Source organism: Paramisgurnus dabryanus, chromosome 8 (genome assembly GCF_030506205.2).
Source record: "Paramisgurnus dabryanus chromosome 8, PD_genome_1.1, whole genome shotgun sequence".
Taxonomy (NCBI): Eukaryota; Metazoa; Chordata; class Actinopteri; order Cypriniformes; family Cobitidae; genus Paramisgurnus; species Paramisgurnus dabryanus.
In genome coordinates this window covers 2,415,273-2,435,395 of record NC_133344.1, presented here as the reverse complement: position 1 = coordinate 2,435,395, position 20,123 = coordinate 2,415,273, and the positions used below count along the sequence as shown (strand labels likewise).

Genomic DNA, 20,123 nt, shown 5'->3' with positions numbered 1-20,123 from the left:
AATAACTGTGTTGATAGGTAATGAATCACATGTGATACTAAATGTGACCAGTAGAGTTATATGTGTTATATGACTATGGTGCATGTTGAATGATAGAAGAGTAAAATAAGAGGGAGTTGAGAGAATGTTATGCTGTTGAATGGTTTGTACATTAAAGTTTGAGCACAAGCTCATTGAGGATTAAAAAGAACAAGTCTCATTTTTAAGAGAAATAACACAATAACCATTCATTTGATGTTTTAAACAAAGATTTATCTAGACTTAAAATAATATGTCTTCTCAACTAAACCCAAACAAGAAAATTGGTCTAACTTATATATTTTTGTCCGTCCAACATTTCATTAATTTGATTTTTTTTACGGTGTACAAGTAGCGTCTCACTGAAGTAATTTCAGCCAAAGGGGGTAACTCTCGCTATTAGAGGGCAGGGTGTCCTCTAACTTTTTCCTCTGTGACAATTCACATTTTTTCTGGTTAACCTGCAACTAAATCACTTTCTTTTCCAGACAAAAAATAAAAACAAGATGAAATCCAGTGATATGTAAATATTTCTTAATAAAGGACAGAAAATGTGATGGGGTGTCCTAATTTTTTCACATGACTGTATGTGGTATATGCACAGCTGGATTATAATGGTAAACTCATGATACATATTTGTAATAAAAACCCAAGTCGCGGGGGAAAACGACCTCCCACCCATAGCTTTGAGATTACAGTGAGGCTGATACAAAATAAGAGAACCTGCCCAGTGGAAAGACTGAGATGGTGAGGACACTGACCAAATTACAAATATAACCTGGGGCCAGCCCATGTACAGCTTTAACTAATGTGTATTACAATATATTAATGCAGATTACAATACAACACAAGAGTCAAAAATGAATACAGCCCTAAATGAAACTAAATGTTTTGATGTTGCATAAGGTTGTCAAATTATAGACATGACAATGTTTACTCTAATTAAAGCTAAAGATGCTCCATAAGATATAAAGACGTGCGTGCCATATAATAAATCTGATTAAGTTTAAGTTAGTATTCCAGATCTAATATTTACTAACTTACCTATAAAATTATGTTGTTTGTAGATCTTCAGTCTTGTGAAGCCCTGCAACTAAAATTCCCTTTACTCTTCATTTATATATAAAGAATGTGGGAGTGTGTTTTTCATGAAAATTTCCAGTGAACTCAGGAAAACAACTCAAACTGGCTTATCAGGACACAAATAAGCCACAAAAATGTATTTGGTTAAGAAAAATTTTTTGCATCGTAGCATTGGTTCATTTTTAACCATACGGTTCAATATATATACTGACATGGGTTACAAAAAAACAGGATTATTTAAACTGCAGTATGCACTCTTAAAACGAATGTGTTAAATTTTATATGCACTCAAAATCAACACGAAATGACACATAATGTGTAAAAAACAACACATAATGTGTTAAATAGTTTAACATAAAACAATGTGTTAAAGTTAACACATCCAGGATGTGATTAAAAGGATAACAGCACAAGATGTGTTAAAACAACACAACATGTGTTGTTTCAAAAATAAAACACATCCAAAACACTAGATGTGTTGTCCTTAACTAGACACAAGATGAATTATTTTAACACATTCTTTTTAAGAGTGTGAGATCAGATTTATTCTTCTGAATTCTTTCCCATGTGGATAAATCATCTTTTGATTATTCTGGTCCAATATTACATAAAAGCTTTTGAGATATCAAATCATTTAAATTGTATGTCATGTATTAAAAGATTTTAAAAGATCATTCTGTGGTGTTTTTGCTCATTAAATCACAGCAAGTTATCATCACATGTCAGAACTTATGAAACATTTATAGTTTAAGGAATGTAAAATAACAGGTTTGAATATATGAGATACAGATGCAGTGAGTTTAAAGTTTTGAAAATGAAAGCAAAAAAGTTTATTAAAGTTAAATCACATCAAAGTTATAACATTATAGGCTAGATATGTAAAGGAAAATCCACGGCTAGCCATACATTAAAAGGTTTTAATGCACGACATAAAGGCGAAGAACCACCTGACGCGTAGCTAGCTGTGGATTATCCCGCTTATACCTTGGTTATTTGCCAAGTTAAAGCTGTAATGAATGTTTACAGTGTAATTTTTAACAAACGGGTAAAAATGACGGTCAGTTAAGGCTCGCACTCCGTCCACTTTAAATAAAGTAGTGCCATTGTATTGCTTTTATTTAAAATTAATTATCACATTTACTCAAATTCATTATTAAAAGAGAGAGACAGAGAACTGAAAGAGAAAGACTTAAGGAAGAGAGAGAGAGAGAAAGAGAAAGAGATGCGTGCGCAAGTTACCTGTGACTGTGTGTGTCTCTTCTTTAAAGTCTATCCCCTCGTTGCTTAAGCATATAGCTAACTTAATGATTCTTTAATTCATTTATTAAAATAATTTATGAATGACAGCCAACACTGACAAGGCAATCTTTATTTGAAGTGTGAAATAAAAGCGGCGTCTCTAACCACGATTACTATATAAGGACACATTACATTTATTAAAATGCATCACATTAAATGAAAACAAAAATCAAGCAGTTGGACATTTTTAAAATATGTTTTAAAGAGATAGACAATGAACTGAAACAGAAGGACGAGAGAGAGAGAGAAAGAGAGAGAGATTTGATTTTTCAAGCTTCTTTATATAACAATATTACTAATCGTCAACAATTTTTACAAAAAGTGTTTTAAAAACATATTAGAAAAGAAGTGCAAAATTAAGTTCATTGTCAATAACAGAGCACAAAGCTCCTTTGTGACACCATATTCCTTAAAAAAACATTCAAAGAATTCATGATTTTATAAAAACGAAACTCAATCAGAAGTCTTGATTTGATCATGGCTGAAAACAGGGGTCATGGGTCACTCTCTTTCGCTCGCTCCCTCTCTCTGCAATTGTAACTGAGTTACTATGGTTACCAAAGTTTATAGTAGCGGATTAATTGCTAACTGTAATCAAACTGACTTTTACAACCCAACGATGGGTCAAAGATGGACAAAACCAACTCTGTGGGTTGATTTTTAACCCATCTTTTTGGTAGAACTAACTTTTTGTTGGATTGAAAAAAAAACAATGTTTGGTTAATGTGTTTAAAGCTGTACAAGAATTTTTGGTGGTTTGAATTGCTGTCATACCTTTCATTTGGGTGTCTATAAATAACAAAGTATAATTGAGAAAGCATTCACTCTAAAAATATGTTGGGTTAAAACTGAAAACCGATAACGTGTGGGATCATGTATATACGGCATAAGCAAAAACTGATCGGCACAGGTAGTTTTTTGCTAATTTCCCCGATTTCACGTTGCATGTAAACACCTTAATCGGCTTTCTTACAATTTTTTTCATATGCACATGTCTTCTCGTTGGGAAATATAAATGTCACATGTGGAAGTAAGCACAAAGTATCGCATAAAAGTCTGCATTTGACTCAGGGCCGGCGCCACGAGGGGGCGTGAGGGGGCGTCGCCCCCTCACTGGCACTATCCCGCCCCCTCAGATCACCATTAATGTTGAATGGGATTTTAATTATAAAATGCGCTATTTAAAAATCACGTTTGCCTTGTGTATTGTCTTCCTAAAGTGAATTTTAAAGTCTAATTATTTAACAAAACAAAAAAACAAGTGTGCATGTATTCTACCGTGACACACGCCCACTCATGTGTAGCCTATAGGCTTGTTCGAATTCATCAGGCGAAGACGTCAAAATGCCGCGAGAGTGAGACGAAACGACACTTAGTATGCTTTCTCGAATAGTTCTCGCGGTACTTTGACGTTATGTGGTTGTTGGTTCTTGCAGCCGCGCCTGAAGTTGAACAAGTTTGTGTTGACGGCTTGAGGCACGCCGACAATGAGCCCGCGTTCTTAGTCTCAGAGGGAAATCAAGATGTCGAAGTGGGAAATTATATAAAAATTTACAGACAGGAGTGTGAGAGTGACATGGGCCTGCCCTGTAGCAATGGATATATGGAAAATAGCATTGGAAGTTTTACAAACCGGACTCCGGATTGTCACACATCAATTAATGCCGTGGCGTGGATGAATTATTGGAGCATTTCAGGTGCAAAGATCCAAATGTTCGGCTGTCATTAAGCCAATTCGGGCACCATGAACTTCAGCCAGACTGTACATAGTTTTGAAAAGTTCAGAATGATGTTCATGTTCTTCAGCATCCTTGCAAGTCAACGTACAACCAACAGCCTATTATTGTTCTGCATTTAACGTTAAAGGTAAGCCTGTACGATCTCTCTCTCTCACACACCTGTTTATCAGGAGTAAATAGATAAAAAACAGACATCGTTAAATTTATAATTAACGAATTTGAATTAGCCTATCCTACAGCATAGCTGTATATGTAAACGAGTTATTGTCATTTTGCTATTGTGGTTCTCTAGCTGCTTAATCGCTAGCTTATGGTGCATTACTTGTGGCAGTTAAAATAACTACGTTATATGATCAAATTGAACCAAAACGTTGATAAAATGTTGCGTTTGGACCGTTTTTGGGCTGAAAACCATCAACTCTATTTGCCAACACTGCCCCCCACCATTACGTAAAATTTATTTCTACCTCTGGGTCTGAACTTCTAATGAGTAGTGTTGTGCTAATATGTGACGTTAGGTATGCGTTTTTTTGTTGTTGTTGTATTGTTCAGAGCTCTGTACGTTGCTCACTATAGCTGTAGTTTTTGTGGTTGTATTACAGAGATGTTTGTTTATAACACTTTAAAACTTAATGTACCAAACCTATGTATTTTCTAGCTGGGGGAATTATATGCATTCATGTGATCGCCCCCTCTGGTATTTTAGACGCCCCCTCATCAGCGCTCGGCTGGCGCCGGCACTGATTTGACTCAAGAAGTTGGCAGAGAAACTGTGAAAATTTAAGCTCATGTTACATTTACAGGTTCTGCAGACACGAGAAGAGATACAACAGTATAGCTTAAGACAAATTTATCGCCGGCCTTTTTAAATGACTATTATGTATTATAGGTGGTGACGTCACTGCCTGATAGAAACCTGACAAATCTCCAAGTCCCATGTAAACGCAGTTTTCTGCATAGCCAGTTTATTGATTTGCATGTAAACGCATGAAAACAGATTTCTATAAGAAGCAGATTTTGGATAGTTATCTGCTCATTCTGTGCATGTAAACACACTCATAGACTTCAATCTCATTGTTAAAATCTACTGGCAGAGGTGGAAAGTAATGAATTACATTTACTCACGTTACTGTAATTGAGTAGTTTTTTGTACTTCTAAGTAGTTTTTAAAATCTGTAATTTTACTTAAGTATGTTTTGTTTAAAGTATTGCACTTTGCTACATTTTAAATCATATCCATTACCATTTAAATAAAAAAAAATTATCAATAAAAAATATATATAAAAAATAAGGGAAGGTAAAAAGGCGCACGACATAAACTGATTGATGGTCGGGGGAACGCGGTAAACTCACAAACCATGGACACGGACGAGACAAGAACCAGTTGATGCAGACCCTCAATTCTTATGAAAGAAACCCCTGGCCATATTTATTTAACTGACCACTTTGCATCTTGAAAAAACTCGACATAAACCTGTGCAAGAATGTTCAGGTAATTTAATGATACTCAGGGTTTGAATTGGGTGGGGGTTGAGCCCAGGCACATAGGCTAAAGGTCTCGCTCTGCTCAGTGCCAGTGTGCCCGCTGATGCATGTGCACTGACACAAAGCAAGTGTTTCATTCCTATGGAAGAAAGGCTTCACGCTTTTGAGTATGGATTTGCCAACCGGGTTTTTACCGCTCATTTGCACGACACATCAATAATTTTTTGACACCATGTGCATTATCTTCCGAGGTCTAGCAGCGTGAAGTCAAACACAACTTAAAGGGACATTTCACTGATTTGCATTAAGCTTTGTATCATTAGAACCCCAATCATGTTTTTGAATGGTCGTGCATCATTCCCTCAGTTTCCCCTGAGATGGGAGAAATAAAGATTTCAGTGTTGTACTTCCCTCTTTCAATAATGTAAAAATCATCATTTTGCGTCATTGAAAGGAGGAACTGCTGTAACTTTGTCGAAGGTGAAAGACTGCAGACACTCATTCCTCATTTTTCCAAGGTGGGGGCTATGGGTGGGACCCACTCACGCTACAGACCTATTACAGATCAGTGGGTGGGACTTACGAAAATATACAAACACAGACGAAAAAACAATCAGCCGCCATCTTTATGCTAAGCTAAGCTAACAGCCAGACTTCATGTTACAATAATAGTGGAAGGTAATCAATATGATATGGAAGAGGGTGATTTTGATATCTGAGCGTTGTTCCGATTAATGGGAGTGGCTTGCAGAGCCAGAGGGAGAGAGAGAGAGTAAGAATAGAATAAAGGTCTTAGACATCTGGGGGCGTATTACAGAAACTTTCTTATTTGTTGTTATTTTATACTCCTTTAGTTATTTTATATTCCAAGTGTTGCTTTGATGCAAAGTATTATAATCACTGAGTTGGGAATAACATCTATTAATTTAACATTTTACCATTGAAATATAGTAAATGAAAATGGACGATTCTTCTGCTATAGAACCCTTCGACTTTGATACCTTACAAATGGCGACAGCACCCATAATGCACTTCAGTTTTTGTGATTGTGAAGTCACCTGACAAAGACGATAAGCTATAGCTTGTCGATTACTATATATAACACCCCGTGCTATCACAATATGAATATGCATTTATTAAACAAATGATCTGCAAAATCAGATACTTATAAGACAATACTTGTGCTGATGTTTGTATTGTAGCAACCAAAGCACCATCATGTGGTCATTTTTATAACAACACCTGACGTTCAGACGCCTTTGATGGAGTTCAGGATTTTACATCAAGATTGTAATTTAATTATAATAATGACCTAATGTACTGTTCACTGAGTATGAATTTACTGTTTTGTTTTTACATTTATTATAGTATTAATTTATTAATAAAAATATAATATTCACACAAATATTAACTCATACTTCTGTGTTAATGTGTGAGGTTTTCTCCTTCATGAAAGAGCACAAAACACTTTGAGTTGAACTAAACTTATATCCACTGTATGTAAGAGTCATTTATTGTAAAGTTTGTGTTTGTCCACTAGATGGCGCAGTTTGACTCTGCAGTTCTGCTGTTATTGTGCAAACCACAGCGATAGACCAAAGCTGAAATGTCAAGTTTATCATTTTATAAAACTTTGTGTCACTGTATTAAAATCATTTCACCTTTAGGTTCATCAGTAGGACTGTAATCAGGGCGACATACAAGAGTGAACTGAATATTTGTACATCAAGCTCAACCTCATACACTTCTCATAATAGAGATCTCAGTCTTTGATGGTAATCCACTTTAATATCATTTCAATGATATAACATTTATAAGAGCGTTTGAACTTTGACTCCAATAAAACAGACTGCTTGTATTTTTCTAAAGAGTTTTTTTTTCTAAAGGACAACGTAGAGAATTGATTGAGAGTCGTCAGCATTGAGCTCCAGAAGTAAGATATGCATGAGTTAAATGTCTTCTGATAAAAAAAAAACAATTTAATGATGAATATAAAGTGACTGCTGCATATATGGAGAAAGCTTTAAAATGACACTCGATAAAAACTAAGGATGCACAAGGTTTACATGCGGATTCATTGTTTTTGTCTTCATGCTGTAACATTATTGATGAAATGTCTAATATGCAAGAACTTAACGTGTCAAGTAATATAAGAGCTGTGATGATGATGAAACCTTTAAAGCTGAGAGATCATTGAAGAGAAAGCTCATGTGAGATCATCAAACTGAAAAAACACAAAGACAAATTCGCAGATATTCTGGATTTTACTGAATAACGAGCAAAAATGGCATCTGATCATGAATTTAGATCCATGAAGTTAAACAACAAGGTGCAATTTAAACTAGTAAGACACTTAAAGGAGCAGTTTCACTACAAATGTTGTAAGACATAAAGATTTGTAGAAGAAATGAAAGGTTTGATGAGAAATACACAAGTTTTCTTTCTGATGTCCTAAAGAAAGGTTATGCTGGTGCTATCAGATGATTTAAATCATGATGATGTCTGATATCTTCTTCAGAGTATTACATTCAAAGAAAGAAACATTGCTTGTTGTTCAGTAAAGATACAGAGACACAGACATGACACTCGTCTGATTTATTTCTTCACTTTAGAGAGAGATCAAGAGTGAAACAAGGAGATAAACCAGTTTTGTTTTCAGGGCATTTGTGGAGTTTGCCACAGAAAGATAAAGAGTCAGACTTGAGCCTGTTGAACTGACACAAACCTCATACAAGAAAATGGACGACACACTCGGACTAAAACCGCTGACATTGATGCTGCATTCAAACAACCTAACAAAGACATGGGAAGTCTGGAAAGAGGAATTTCAGCTGTATCTTGATCTGACACTGACAGAGACGTCTGTGAACACAAAGGTGAAACTTTTCTACCTGCTGGAGATTTATGTGAAACTTTATTAGGATCAGCAGCGGAGGACAGAACAGTAAAGACATTAATTGAGGCTTTTGATCAGAACTGTAACCCTAAATGAAACTCTGGAGAGAAATCGTTTCTTTGGACGAATCAAGGTCAGATGAAGGAATTGACAAATATGTCACTGAACTGAAAATGCTTGCAGGTAATTTTGTTGTTCATTCAGGACAGAATAGTGTGCGGCACAAACAGCCCATGTTTAAGAAAAAGCTGTGAAGAACAGAGACAGAGAGTGAACTGTATGAGGAGATTTTAAACAAAACAACAGAGACTGTAAACAAAGTAACTCATGGTCAGTAAAGTCAGTTGTTTGCTGTCATACTGATTAACGACAACCTGGTCAAACTCCAGCTAGATTGTTGGGGCAATGTGTAACATTATTTCTATAAACCTAATAAATCCAGACCAGGTACTCGTCATGTGCAACAAAAGTAAACTAAAACCAATAGGAAAATGTAGATAAAACTGAGAAATCCGCATTACAAGAAATCCACGCAACTGTACAGGCTGAAGTTTATGCTTGTGGATGCACATTCAGCTCCAGCGTTACTTAAAGCAAAGCAGTCCAGGCCATCTGCCTGCTGTTGTTGTAACACTTGAGAGTTACTTGTTGTTCAGTAAAGATAAAAAGACACAGACATGACACTCATTATTAGTTCATTAAATGATTCCTGCAAAAAGTAAAATAAAATAATTATATTTATAATGATAAAATGAAAACGAAGTGATGATTGTGAAATAAAGTGAAAATGAAGATTTCATAGAATTTTTTTTATATTAAAGCTCCACTGTGTAAGATCTACTCCCATCTAGCGGTGAAAGTCTATATGACAACCAACTGAATATTACTTTCTAGCCCCCCCCCCCATTCGGAATGCGTTTTAACTCGTACGGTGGCTTGGCCATGTCATGCCAAGGTTAACATGGTTTCCAGTAGCTACAAAGCAAAAGCAATGAAAAAAAATGAACAATTTGCCATGTCCTTTGCCTGTGATCCATCATAGCACACAAATTTATGTTAAACATGTAAAAAGTCTGATTGTCATGATATGTCTGCTTAAAATCACATACAAAAAGCAACCATAAACTGTCATGGTCTTGTCAGACATCTGTGTTAGATTTATGTCTGAGTACATCTGACAGGACCATGACAGTATTTTGTTCTGTGTGGGGACATGTGGATTCACATTGTGTGTGTGGCTTCCACATGTTCCCAGTGTCTTGTCGCTGTCGTGATCTTGCCAGACTTTAGGTTCAGGTCTATGTTCTGAGGGCAAGGTCATGGCAGCATTGTGGTCTGTGTGGGAACACGTGTTTTTCACATTATGTATCTGTGTCACATGTTCCCAGTGTCTCGTCACTTTTACCCTGCTCCCTTATGTACTCGTGTCTTACGTAATTAATTACGTTCACCTGTTCCCCATTGATGTGGTGTCTTTATAATGCCCTCTTGTTCTCTGTCGTGTGCGCGTTCGTTGTGAAAAACTCAGTGTTCATGTGCTTCGTGTGTTTTGAAACCTGTTCCTGTTTTCCCGTGTTTAAGTTTGTGTTTCATCAAAGTGTTTAGATTCATCTTCTGTTTTACCCCCACGTGGGTGTTCATGTTCTGTTTTAATAAATACATAGTTATATTTTGGTACATCCTTGCGTTTGGGTTCGTCTTCTGTTATTTTCCCTTTTTCGGTGTTACCACACCGTGACATAAACGTAGCTAAGATACTCCTTTTTCATCGACGCAAGGAAAAATATCACAGGGGCTGTTAAACTTGGTATTAAGATGTGTTTTCGTCGATCAGATCACAAGTGGACGAGAGAGACACATCACTTTTACACTTGGTGTTTAAATCCATCTCTTTTTGTCCATTTTCAACCGCTTCTCTCGAGATTACTGAGGGGATGGTCTGTGGAAGAGTCCCTCTCCTGTCATTTAATCATGAGCTGGAGTAATTACGGGTTTAAATGGACACAAACTAATATTATGTCATATATAATGTCAGAGTTCAATGCTTATGTTTTAAGAAAACGTTACATGTCCATGTATATGTAAGAGCTTTCTCTGATATTGGTGAAATAAGATCGCTCAACTTTCACACGCTTGTAAAATTAAACGAAATACGCGCAAATCAGCAGCGTTTTATCAATGAAAGGCTAAAAATAGGGCTGTCACCGTGTGTTTGAGCTAGAGGTCAGAAAAGATGAAAAACATTTATCTCAGTACCTCAGATTACATAAATGGGTGGAGGGACGGCGTGTGGCTGTTCGAACACATTAAACCACATGCGTGTTTACACTAACTGCATAACCATGCTATAGTTAGCCAAGGAACTATAAAACTTCAAGTTTACAACATAGACTATATAGATGAAAACGAATATGCTGAATTACCTGTGGAGAAGATAGAAAGTAGCAACTTCAGTGTCCCTTGAGCCCCATCTTGGAAAACTAACTCCAACTTTGGTCTTGATGTTTTTCCTGTCGCGTTGTCGTTTAAAATCCCCGTTTCGCTTCCTTGGCGACTTGTTTTAATGTCCTCGAGAATATGTCTTCAACAGGCTTTCAGATCAAAGCATTAGATCGCAGGTTCATCACGGTGTGCGGCTGTTGTAAAATCCGAAGGATTCAGCTACGCAGGTCGCAGGCTGCATACGTCATCAAGCCTGGTTTATTTAAATTAACTGAACATTACATTCACAAGTCATAAGCATATTACATCAATTTACAATTAACTAAGAATAATTGTCAGCTTTATAATTGTTAATATTCTGAAATAAGACTGTCTTAATGACTTATACCGCCTACACATGCAACCTCCGAAGGCTTCAGCCAGCAGCCAGCATGAGTGTAGTCTGAAAGCGCGAAAGGCAGAGCTTGAATTTCAGGAATGTCCCTCGTCGGCGAATGTATTTCAAAGATGAAGGCACAACATGGATGCGCCAGTCGAGCGATTCGACGGTATGTATTTTAAATAGCAGATTCTACACTTACGAGAACACTTTGATTAGTGGGGTGGAAGTAATTACACATGAATGAGCAAATACTTTTGAAAGAAAACATGGGTTTTTGCTAAGAATTAACTAAAAAAAGTACACAGTTGAGCTTTAAGGAATGTGTTTTTAGTTATTGAAAGAAATAATTTACTTTTGTGAAAGAAGTTTTACTGTCATTTTAGCAAGATTATCATTTATATTTACATCTATTTCATTTAGCAGACACCATTATTCAAAACAACTTACAAATGTTTTAACAGCAAACAATTAACACAGAACCCAAAAACATATTTATTTTAATAATCCCATCGTAGGATTTAAAATTGTTTTAAAGCAGTGTTATCAATGTGAGGTGTTATTGTGTTTCAGTCTGTGTTGATTTTGTGTTGTGATGTCACTATTGTGTCTTCTTATTCACCATGATACTGAAGATTCAACATCTTTACTGTTGTTTGTAAGGCCTAAAAAAAGAGAAAGTCAATCAGATATGAGATCATCATCAGTTTCAGATGAAGAGATAGAAAAACAAACTATTAGTGCTGTCAGTCAGTGATAGAAATGAAATCTTCAACATAATAAACATGTCAACAATCTGTTTATCACATACACATGAGCTACAACAATACAAAAACACATTTCATCTATTTCCTCTGAATATTTGATGTCAATGTAAGAGATGAATGTATTGATATGTATGTAGTATAATATAATGACACACTGACAGTTTTATGAGTTCACACACAAACAGTAAGAAAATCAAGGTGATGCTTTATTTTAAAAGTCCTGGAGGTTGACAGTCGTGTAAATAAAGAGAAACAGCATCAATGTCAAAGCTCGACAGAGAGTTGTGTGAAGTGTCCATCAGATTTTAAGACTTGACTTTCTCTTCTTTTTTTCTAATATTCATCTGTATCATTTATCATCTGTACTTTGTGTTTATCTGTTGTGTATATTGTGTTTGTCTTGTTATTTCTACAGTCTGTCTATATTCTGATGATTTGATAAATAATGCTTAAAACATGAAATAAAAACCAAGTTGTTATAAAAAGAGTTTAAGATGAACATCTAGTCAAGTGTGCATAACTATAGAGGTGTCGGCCTATCAAACAAACCCCTATTAACAAACATCATATATAATGTGTAAGAAGAGTAAGATCACAGTATTAAATACTCTTAGTAAACATCACAGTTAGTAAACAGACTCAGACATTGGATTGAATTCTTATTGTGTTGATCTGACAAAGCATCAAGTGTTGTTCATGTACACTTCATTGTCATGGTCCTGTCAGACTTCTGTGCTAGATTTAGGTCTGAGTGCATCTGACAGGACCATGACAGTATTATGTTCTGTGTGGGGACATGTGGAGTCATATTGTGTGTGTGGCTTCCACGTGTTCCCAGTGTCTTGTCGCTGTCGTGATCTTGCCAGACCTTAGTATTGGTTCAGGTCTATGTCTGAGGGCAAGGTCAGGGCAGCATTGTGGTTTATGTGGGGACACGTGTTTTTCACATCATGTATGTGTGACACGTGTTCCCAGTGTCTTGTCACTTTTACCCTACTCCCTTATGTACTCGTGTCTTACGTAATTAATTATGTTCACCTGTTTCCCATTGATGTGGTGTCTTTATTATGCCCTCTTGTTCTCTGTCGTGTGCGCGTTCGTTGTTGTATCTTAGTGTTGTATTCATGTACAAGAAGATCTGTTCCCGTGTTTATGTTTGTGTTCTATCACATTATTATTAGTTCATCCTCTGTTTTACCCCCACGTGGGTATTTTCTGTTCTGTTTTATTATTATTAATTTTTTTTTTTATGGAGAAAAAGAGATTTTTATATGAAGAAGATAAAGCATTAACATATAAAATAGAAAACGCAGTAATTCTGCATGCTATTGCTTTGACTTTATCCAATGCATACAGACCCCATTATATAATACATCAAACATAATCCAGAAATCATATCTTTAAACAGAATAAGGTATACATTTGTTACGGTAATATAAATGTCAATTCCTCTTGAAAACAGTTTGTTACACTTTATATTTCAGTTTCCCCATCTCACTGATGACGCAGATGTGATTGAGGCAGGGCCGGCGCCACGAGGGGGCGTTGCCCCCTCACTGGCACTATCCCGCCCCCTCAGATCACCATTAATGTTGAATGGGATTTTAATGATAAAATGCGCTATTTAAAAATCACGTTTGCCTTGTGTATTGTCTTCCTAAAGGGAATTTTAAAGTCTAATTATTTAACAAAACAAAAAAACAAGTGTGCATGTATTTTACCGTGACACACGCCCACTCATGTATAGCCTATAGGCTTGTTCGAATTCATCAGGCGAAGACGTCAAAATGCCGCGAGAGCGAGACGAAACGACACTTAGTATGATTTCTCGAATCGTTCTCGCGGTACTTTGACGTCATGTGGTTGTTGGTTCTTGCAGCCGCGCCTGAAGTTGAACAAGTTTGTGTTGACGGCTTGAGGCACGCCGACAATGAGCCCGCGTTCTGAGTCTCAGAGGGAAATCAAGATGTCGAAGTGGGAAATTATATAAAAATTTACAGACAGGAGTGTGAGAGTGACCTGGGCCTGCCCTGTAGCAATGGATATATGGAAAATAGCATTGGAAGTTCTACAAACCGGACTCCGGATTGTCACACATCAATTAATGCCGTGGCGTGGATGAATTATCGGAGCATTTCAGGTGCAAAGATCCAAATGTTCTGCTGTCATTAAGTCAATTCGTGCACCATGAACTTCAGCCAGACTGTACATAGTTTTGAAAAGTTCAGATGTTCATGTTCTTCAGCATCCTTGCAAGTCAACGTACAACCAACAGCCTATTATTGTTCTGCATTTAACGTTAAAGGTAAGCCTGTACGATCTCTCTCTCTCACACACCTGTTTATCAGGAGTAAATAGATAAAAAACAGACATTGTTAAATTTATAATTAACGAATTTGAATAAGCCTATCCTACAGCATAGCTGTATATGTAAACGAGTTATTGTCATTTTGCTATTGTGGTTCTCTAGCTGCTTAATCGCTAGCTTGGTGCATTACTTGTGGCAATTAAAATAACTACGTTATATGATCAAATTGAACCAAAATGTTGATAAAATGTTGCGTTTGGACCGTTTTTGGGCTGAAAACCATCAACTCTATTTGCCAACACTGCCCCCCACCATTACGTAAAATTTATTTCTACCTCTGGGTCTGAACTTCTAATGAGTAGTGTTGTGCTAATATGTGACGTTAGGTATGCGTTTTTTTGTTGTTGTTGTATTGTTCAGAGCTCTGTACGTTGCTCACAGCTGTAGTTTTTGTGGTTGTATTACAGAGATGTTTGTTTATAACACTTTAAAACTTAATGTACCAAACCTATGTATTTTCTAGCTGGGGGAATTATATGCATTCATGTGATCGCCCCCTCTGGTATTTTAGACGCCCCCTCATCAGCGCTCGGCTGGCGCCGGCACTGGATTGAGGTCTCTGAAGTATTCATTGTAGTCCAGAGCGTAACCCACAACAAAACGATTAGGAATGACAAATCCAACATAGTCTGGGAGCATTACATCACAGTGAGGAACTCTCTTTACCAGGAGCCCGGCAACTTTAACCAGTTTGGGCTGGAAAGTGTTCACATGCTTTAGAAGAGCTCTCATGGTTTTCCCTGTGTCCACTATTGCCTTGCCTTTCAGCATGGAGAGGTCCTCTGGTCCAATAATTTGAAGGTGTTCAGTGGATTGATCATTCAGATAGCTCTTAAATCGAATGAACTCTACTCTGATGGTCAGTCTTCTGTTAGTGCTGCGGCTCTGAGCTTTAATGGACTCCACCAGGTCAGAACAAAACTTATATCCACCCTTCAAAACACACAGAACCATCATGTCCTGGTGTCCAATGTCTTCAAGAATGTCTCTGGCCAGGCATTCAATCCTGTTCATAATGACTCCATGAGGGATGTACACACAATCCAGGTCCCCACTGTAATGCTCAGGATAATTAAACAACTCTAAATTGTAACCTGGCCAGTCATCATTAATCACGACCGCATGTATATTTCCCTGGTCATCTGCCATGTTAGTAGTGATATGGGTAAAGAAGAAATGAACTGTGGTACTTCTTGAAAAGAGGAGGAGCTGTTTGTGTTTCCACCCTTGCACTGTAAAAAACATATTGTGAAATTCACAGTAATTAACTGGCAGCAATTGACAAGTAACTTACTTTAGAAAAAGCACAGTAAGTTACTTGTCAATTGCTGCCAGTTAACTACTGTGTTTTTTTCTATAGTAAGTTACTTGTCAATTGCTGCCAGTTAAATACTGTGATTTTGCCGTACTGTAAGTTACTTGTCAATTGCTGCCAGTTAACTACTGTGATTTTTCCGTACAGTAAGTTACTTGTCAATTGCTGCCAGTTAACTACTGTGATTTTTAAGTACAGTAAGTTACTTGTCAATTGCTGCCAGTTAACTACTGTGATTTTTCCGTACAGTAAGTTACTTGTCAATGGCTGCCAGTTAACCACTGTGATTTCTTTTCTACAGTAAATTACTATTGTCAATGGCTGCCAGGTAACTACTGTGATTTTTTTTCCACAGTAATTTACTGGCAGTCATTGACAAGTAACTAAGCAGAGATTATATGTTTTTTAATATATAGTTCATTGTGGTTTTCCCTACAGCATTTGATTGGTTAGTTATTTTCTGTAAACATTCATCAATGTTAAAATAAAGTTGTAACGGCCAGCCTTAAAGGTTGAGTTACAATTATTTAAAAACTCAAGACTGTCAAAAGGTGGAAATACAAAAAACAAATCTAAAACAATATAAAAGTCCAAGCGTGTTAAAAGTCCAAATGTGCAAAGTTTCCACTGTGTATATAAAATCCAAGAAAGTGATATCCAAAGTCCATAAAACGTAACTGGACAGGTAAGCCCAAATACACAAACTCCACAACCCAGCAACCGCTTGTTTTAGCTATAGCGTCAGCTAACCATGTGCTCCTGCTCCTTCCTTTTATACAAAGTTCCATGTCATGTGACCCCTCACATGACAGGCAGACGAAGCAAAATAAAAGACATACACACATAAAATAGCAAAAGGATAAAATGGCTAAGAAAACACGTAAAACTAATTTAAACTCAAATATACATAAGTCACAATATAATGAGTGGTAAAACATGTATCTTGTGTGATCATGTCACAACGTTAATTATCTAATTTAAATATGCTAAATTACAAAACAATAAGTTTTCTGATTTGAGGGAAAATGCTACTATTTCACAGATATGTACTAAATTAAAAAAATTTTTTTTTACAGTCAAATACATTCAATAAATGCATGCTAACATTTGTAAAATAACATTTTAATTTGGATGAAAAAGTATGAATTCCCAAGAAATGTATCTTAAAACATCTTAAACTTTTGTTACAATCTAAAAATATCTAAATATAATTCAGTACAATCTGTAAATAAAACAAAATCATTAATTATAAATCAAAAGTACACTTCAAGTAAACTGTTAAAGTTTCCTCCAATTTTTATTAAACACAATATTACTGTGAAGTATAATAACTGAAATGCAAAACAAATTTATGTCTACAATATTTTCACTCCAAAATAAATAGTTCTAGTGCACAACACAACCATTGATTCTAAAAATTATTCTAAATTCAGAATCCTAATTTTACAGTGTATAAGTAACATTAAAATATGCCCAAAAAGGTCAGTGAAACCATACCACAACAGACAATGTTAAGAAATTGAAAAGCTGTTTTCATTTAAATTGCTAGTAATCTACTGGATCCTACAGTATGAATAAACATATTTATTTTAAACATATTTAGCCACTGGTAAAACTCTAATGGGACTGCTCTCCATTCAGATGGCTTATGTGTTTTCATGTCTCACCAGCATATGGCCAAGATGATTTCAGTGTAATACTGTTTAAAGTATCTATTAGCCTACCATGTGTATTTTCTCTAAAATTAAATATTTTAGCAGCAAAAGAAGTCACAGAAGAAGAAGCTAAGCAGGTTAACCCACAAACGAAGAAGAAACAGCAACTTGTTGTGTATAATTTGAGAAGACCAGTATTGGTCCAGTAATGATGGAAGTAAATAAACATCGACTTTTGATGCAATTTGAGTTAAATCACTCCTCAACTTGGCTCATTTTTGTTTTCACCGTCACAAACGGAAATACCTATGACACAGTTTTTTTTACCTGACGGGAGGGGTTCTGGTGGACCAATCTGACGCGCTGTAGATAGACGCGCGTCAGTAGATCTGATGCGCTGTTAAAAATTTTGTGAGGTGCGCATCAGGCTACGCAGAGCTATGCACAGGCTACGGACCTATGCACGACTATAAATCGCCCTTTAAACTGACATACTGGGTGCATCCCAATTCTGGGGCTGTGGCCTTCCAAGGCCGTATCTGAAGGCAAATGACATCACCGGGCTGTGACGAAGGCTGTCACAATTCGAAGGCTCATTCATATAAAAGCCTCTTACTGTGGCCTTTTCCCCACTGATTCCGAGTTAGGGCTGTAACGCTATAGCTTGTCCCATTATAAAGACCTGCCTGATTATGCATCAAAAATCATAATCATTCAAAATAAAACAAAATCATTCAAAATCATTCAAAATATTCTTTATTATCATGAAAATACCTGAAACTATTTGAAGAACAGCAATATAAATATTCTTGTAGACATTTCCTGGAGCAGCGTTTGCAATTCTAGCCTACTTCTTCTGTGGCACAAAGTTAGTTTCTGCACGAGAGCGCCCCCTGGCTTTTGGATGTGGCGGCATTTCACCGTAATTCATGCAAATTCATTAATTGAGAAAACGCGCATTTGCACGATAAATCGTTACTAAAATTGTATATTTTGCTAATTAAAGGTCCTTGTGTCTGTTTTACTATTATAAATGATGTTTTAGTGATGTAAATTAATATTATTGCTGCAATGTTGTGTGTTGCATTTTGCTTTTGTATATTTCTAAGGTTGGTGAATTTTACATACTGTTGGATATAGTTTAATCTGCATCAATGTGTTATATTTTCTAAAGTATACAAAGAACAATTCCCGCACACTATCTGCTTGCTGAAACAATGTATTTAATGAAAGTTGCGTTGCAACGTTTCGATCAACTGATCTTCATCAGGCAACTGATGAAGATCATGTTGCTCTTCATGTTGCCTGATGAAGATCAGTTGATCGAAACGTTGCAACGCAACTTTCATTAAATACATTTTTTCAGCAAGCAGATAGTGTGCGGGAATTGTTCTTTGTATATTTTGAGACTTTTTGTCGTCTTATCCTACGCACCCATCTATTGACTTCAGGTGTGCGACGCTAATTTGTTTGAATATTTTCTAAAGTAAAATAAAAAAATCTGCCACCATATTTATTTTTAAAAGTCTGATAGGTCTCAGCTTTTGTGTCCCAGTGACAAGCGTAGTGGGCGGGAAAAGCAAGTGATGCCCCCGTAGGCTAGACCGTCTCATTTCATTTCACTCCGTGGCGTTTAGAGGCTGCTGCCTTCAAATATTGAGCCTTGCCTTCAAAGTCCGCGGCCTTAAAAGGATCCAGACCCTGAATTGGGATGCACCCTTAGTTTGTTCAAACTAAACCAGTGCTCACACAGCAGTCATTGGCCAGTTTACTGAATGACAGTCATATTAACCAATTATACTCAAAGCAACATGACGAGTCAGCCAATACAATTTGGTAACACTTTTTTTCGATAGTCCACTTTAGACATTTTACTAATTATAAGTAACTTTGCAACTATTTATCCTACCAATCTTTACCGTATAAGTAGACTGTCTGCTTAATATCTATTCACACTTTATTGTGATGATATTGTGATAAGTATCTTTGCAGGTGCATGTCAACTTATTCCACTAACCCTAACCTCTTCCCTAACCCTAACAGTCAACTAATACTCTAAGGACAGTTAGACAGTTAGTTGAGATATAGTTGCAAATTAGTGAAAGTTGGTTCACATAGTTGAAAACTTATTTATAGTTGTATAAGTATTAAGTGTAACCTACAATTTATTTCAGTGTGGTAGCATATTTAATGGAATGTTGTGTGTACCATATTGTAGACAAAACAATAATCATAGTGACTTTCTCCTTTAAAGAAATAGAAAATAAATCTAATTTGTCATTACTAGCATAATACTCAAATATAATATAATAAATATACTTTAAAAAGGAATTCCCAACAAAGATTATTGAAGAAATAATTTTCTTCAGTTTATTTTGAGTATCCTGAATAAGATTAGACATCAGCATGTTGCTAACAAAAATTGTTGTTGACTGGACTTAAATACATTTACTGTAAAATGAGCTGTAACACATCATGAAGTTTGATTTCTCAGAGTTTTTAAAAATAAAACTCAATCGGGTTTAAATGTCAGGAGTTCCTGTCGGGATGAAAGTAACACTTGTTACTCTTCTCCTACTGCCAATACTGTTGCATTATGTTGAAAATGTATATTTTTTTATTTGATTTAATTTTATTGTGTTCAAACTGTTAAAAATGTTTTTTTTTCAACAATTCA

General features: G+C 36.1%; 1 protein-coding gene across 1 annotated transcript; it reads right to left on the bottom strand.

The window, feature by feature from the left end:
• Window positions 1-13,424: 13,424 nt before the first annotated feature.
• On the bottom strand, window positions 13,425-15,721 carry LOC135771639 (phosphoribosyltransferase domain-containing protein 1-like). Its single transcript, XM_065281959.1, has 2 exons — window positions 15,033-15,721; window positions 13,425-13,629 (listed from the first exon to the last, which is right to left on the bottom strand). The coding sequence occupies exons 1-2, from the start codon at window positions 15,719-15,721 to the stop codon at window positions 13,575-13,577; spliced, it is 744 nt and encodes a 247-aa protein (XP_065138031.1). The 3' UTR covers window positions 13,425-13,574.
• Window positions 15,722-20,123: the final 4,402 nt, after the last annotated feature.

Excerpts from the sequence above, each read along its gene's own strand:
- LOC135771639 (XM_065281959.1), bottom strand. The coding sequence starts at position 15,721 with ATGTTTTTTACAGTGCAAGGGTGGAAACACAAACAGCTCCTCCTCTTT. Across the intron at positions 13,630-15,032 it reads TACAATGAATACTTCAGAGA|CCTCAATCACATCTGCGTCA; the intron begins CCTCAATCCAGT and ends GCGCCGGCCCTG.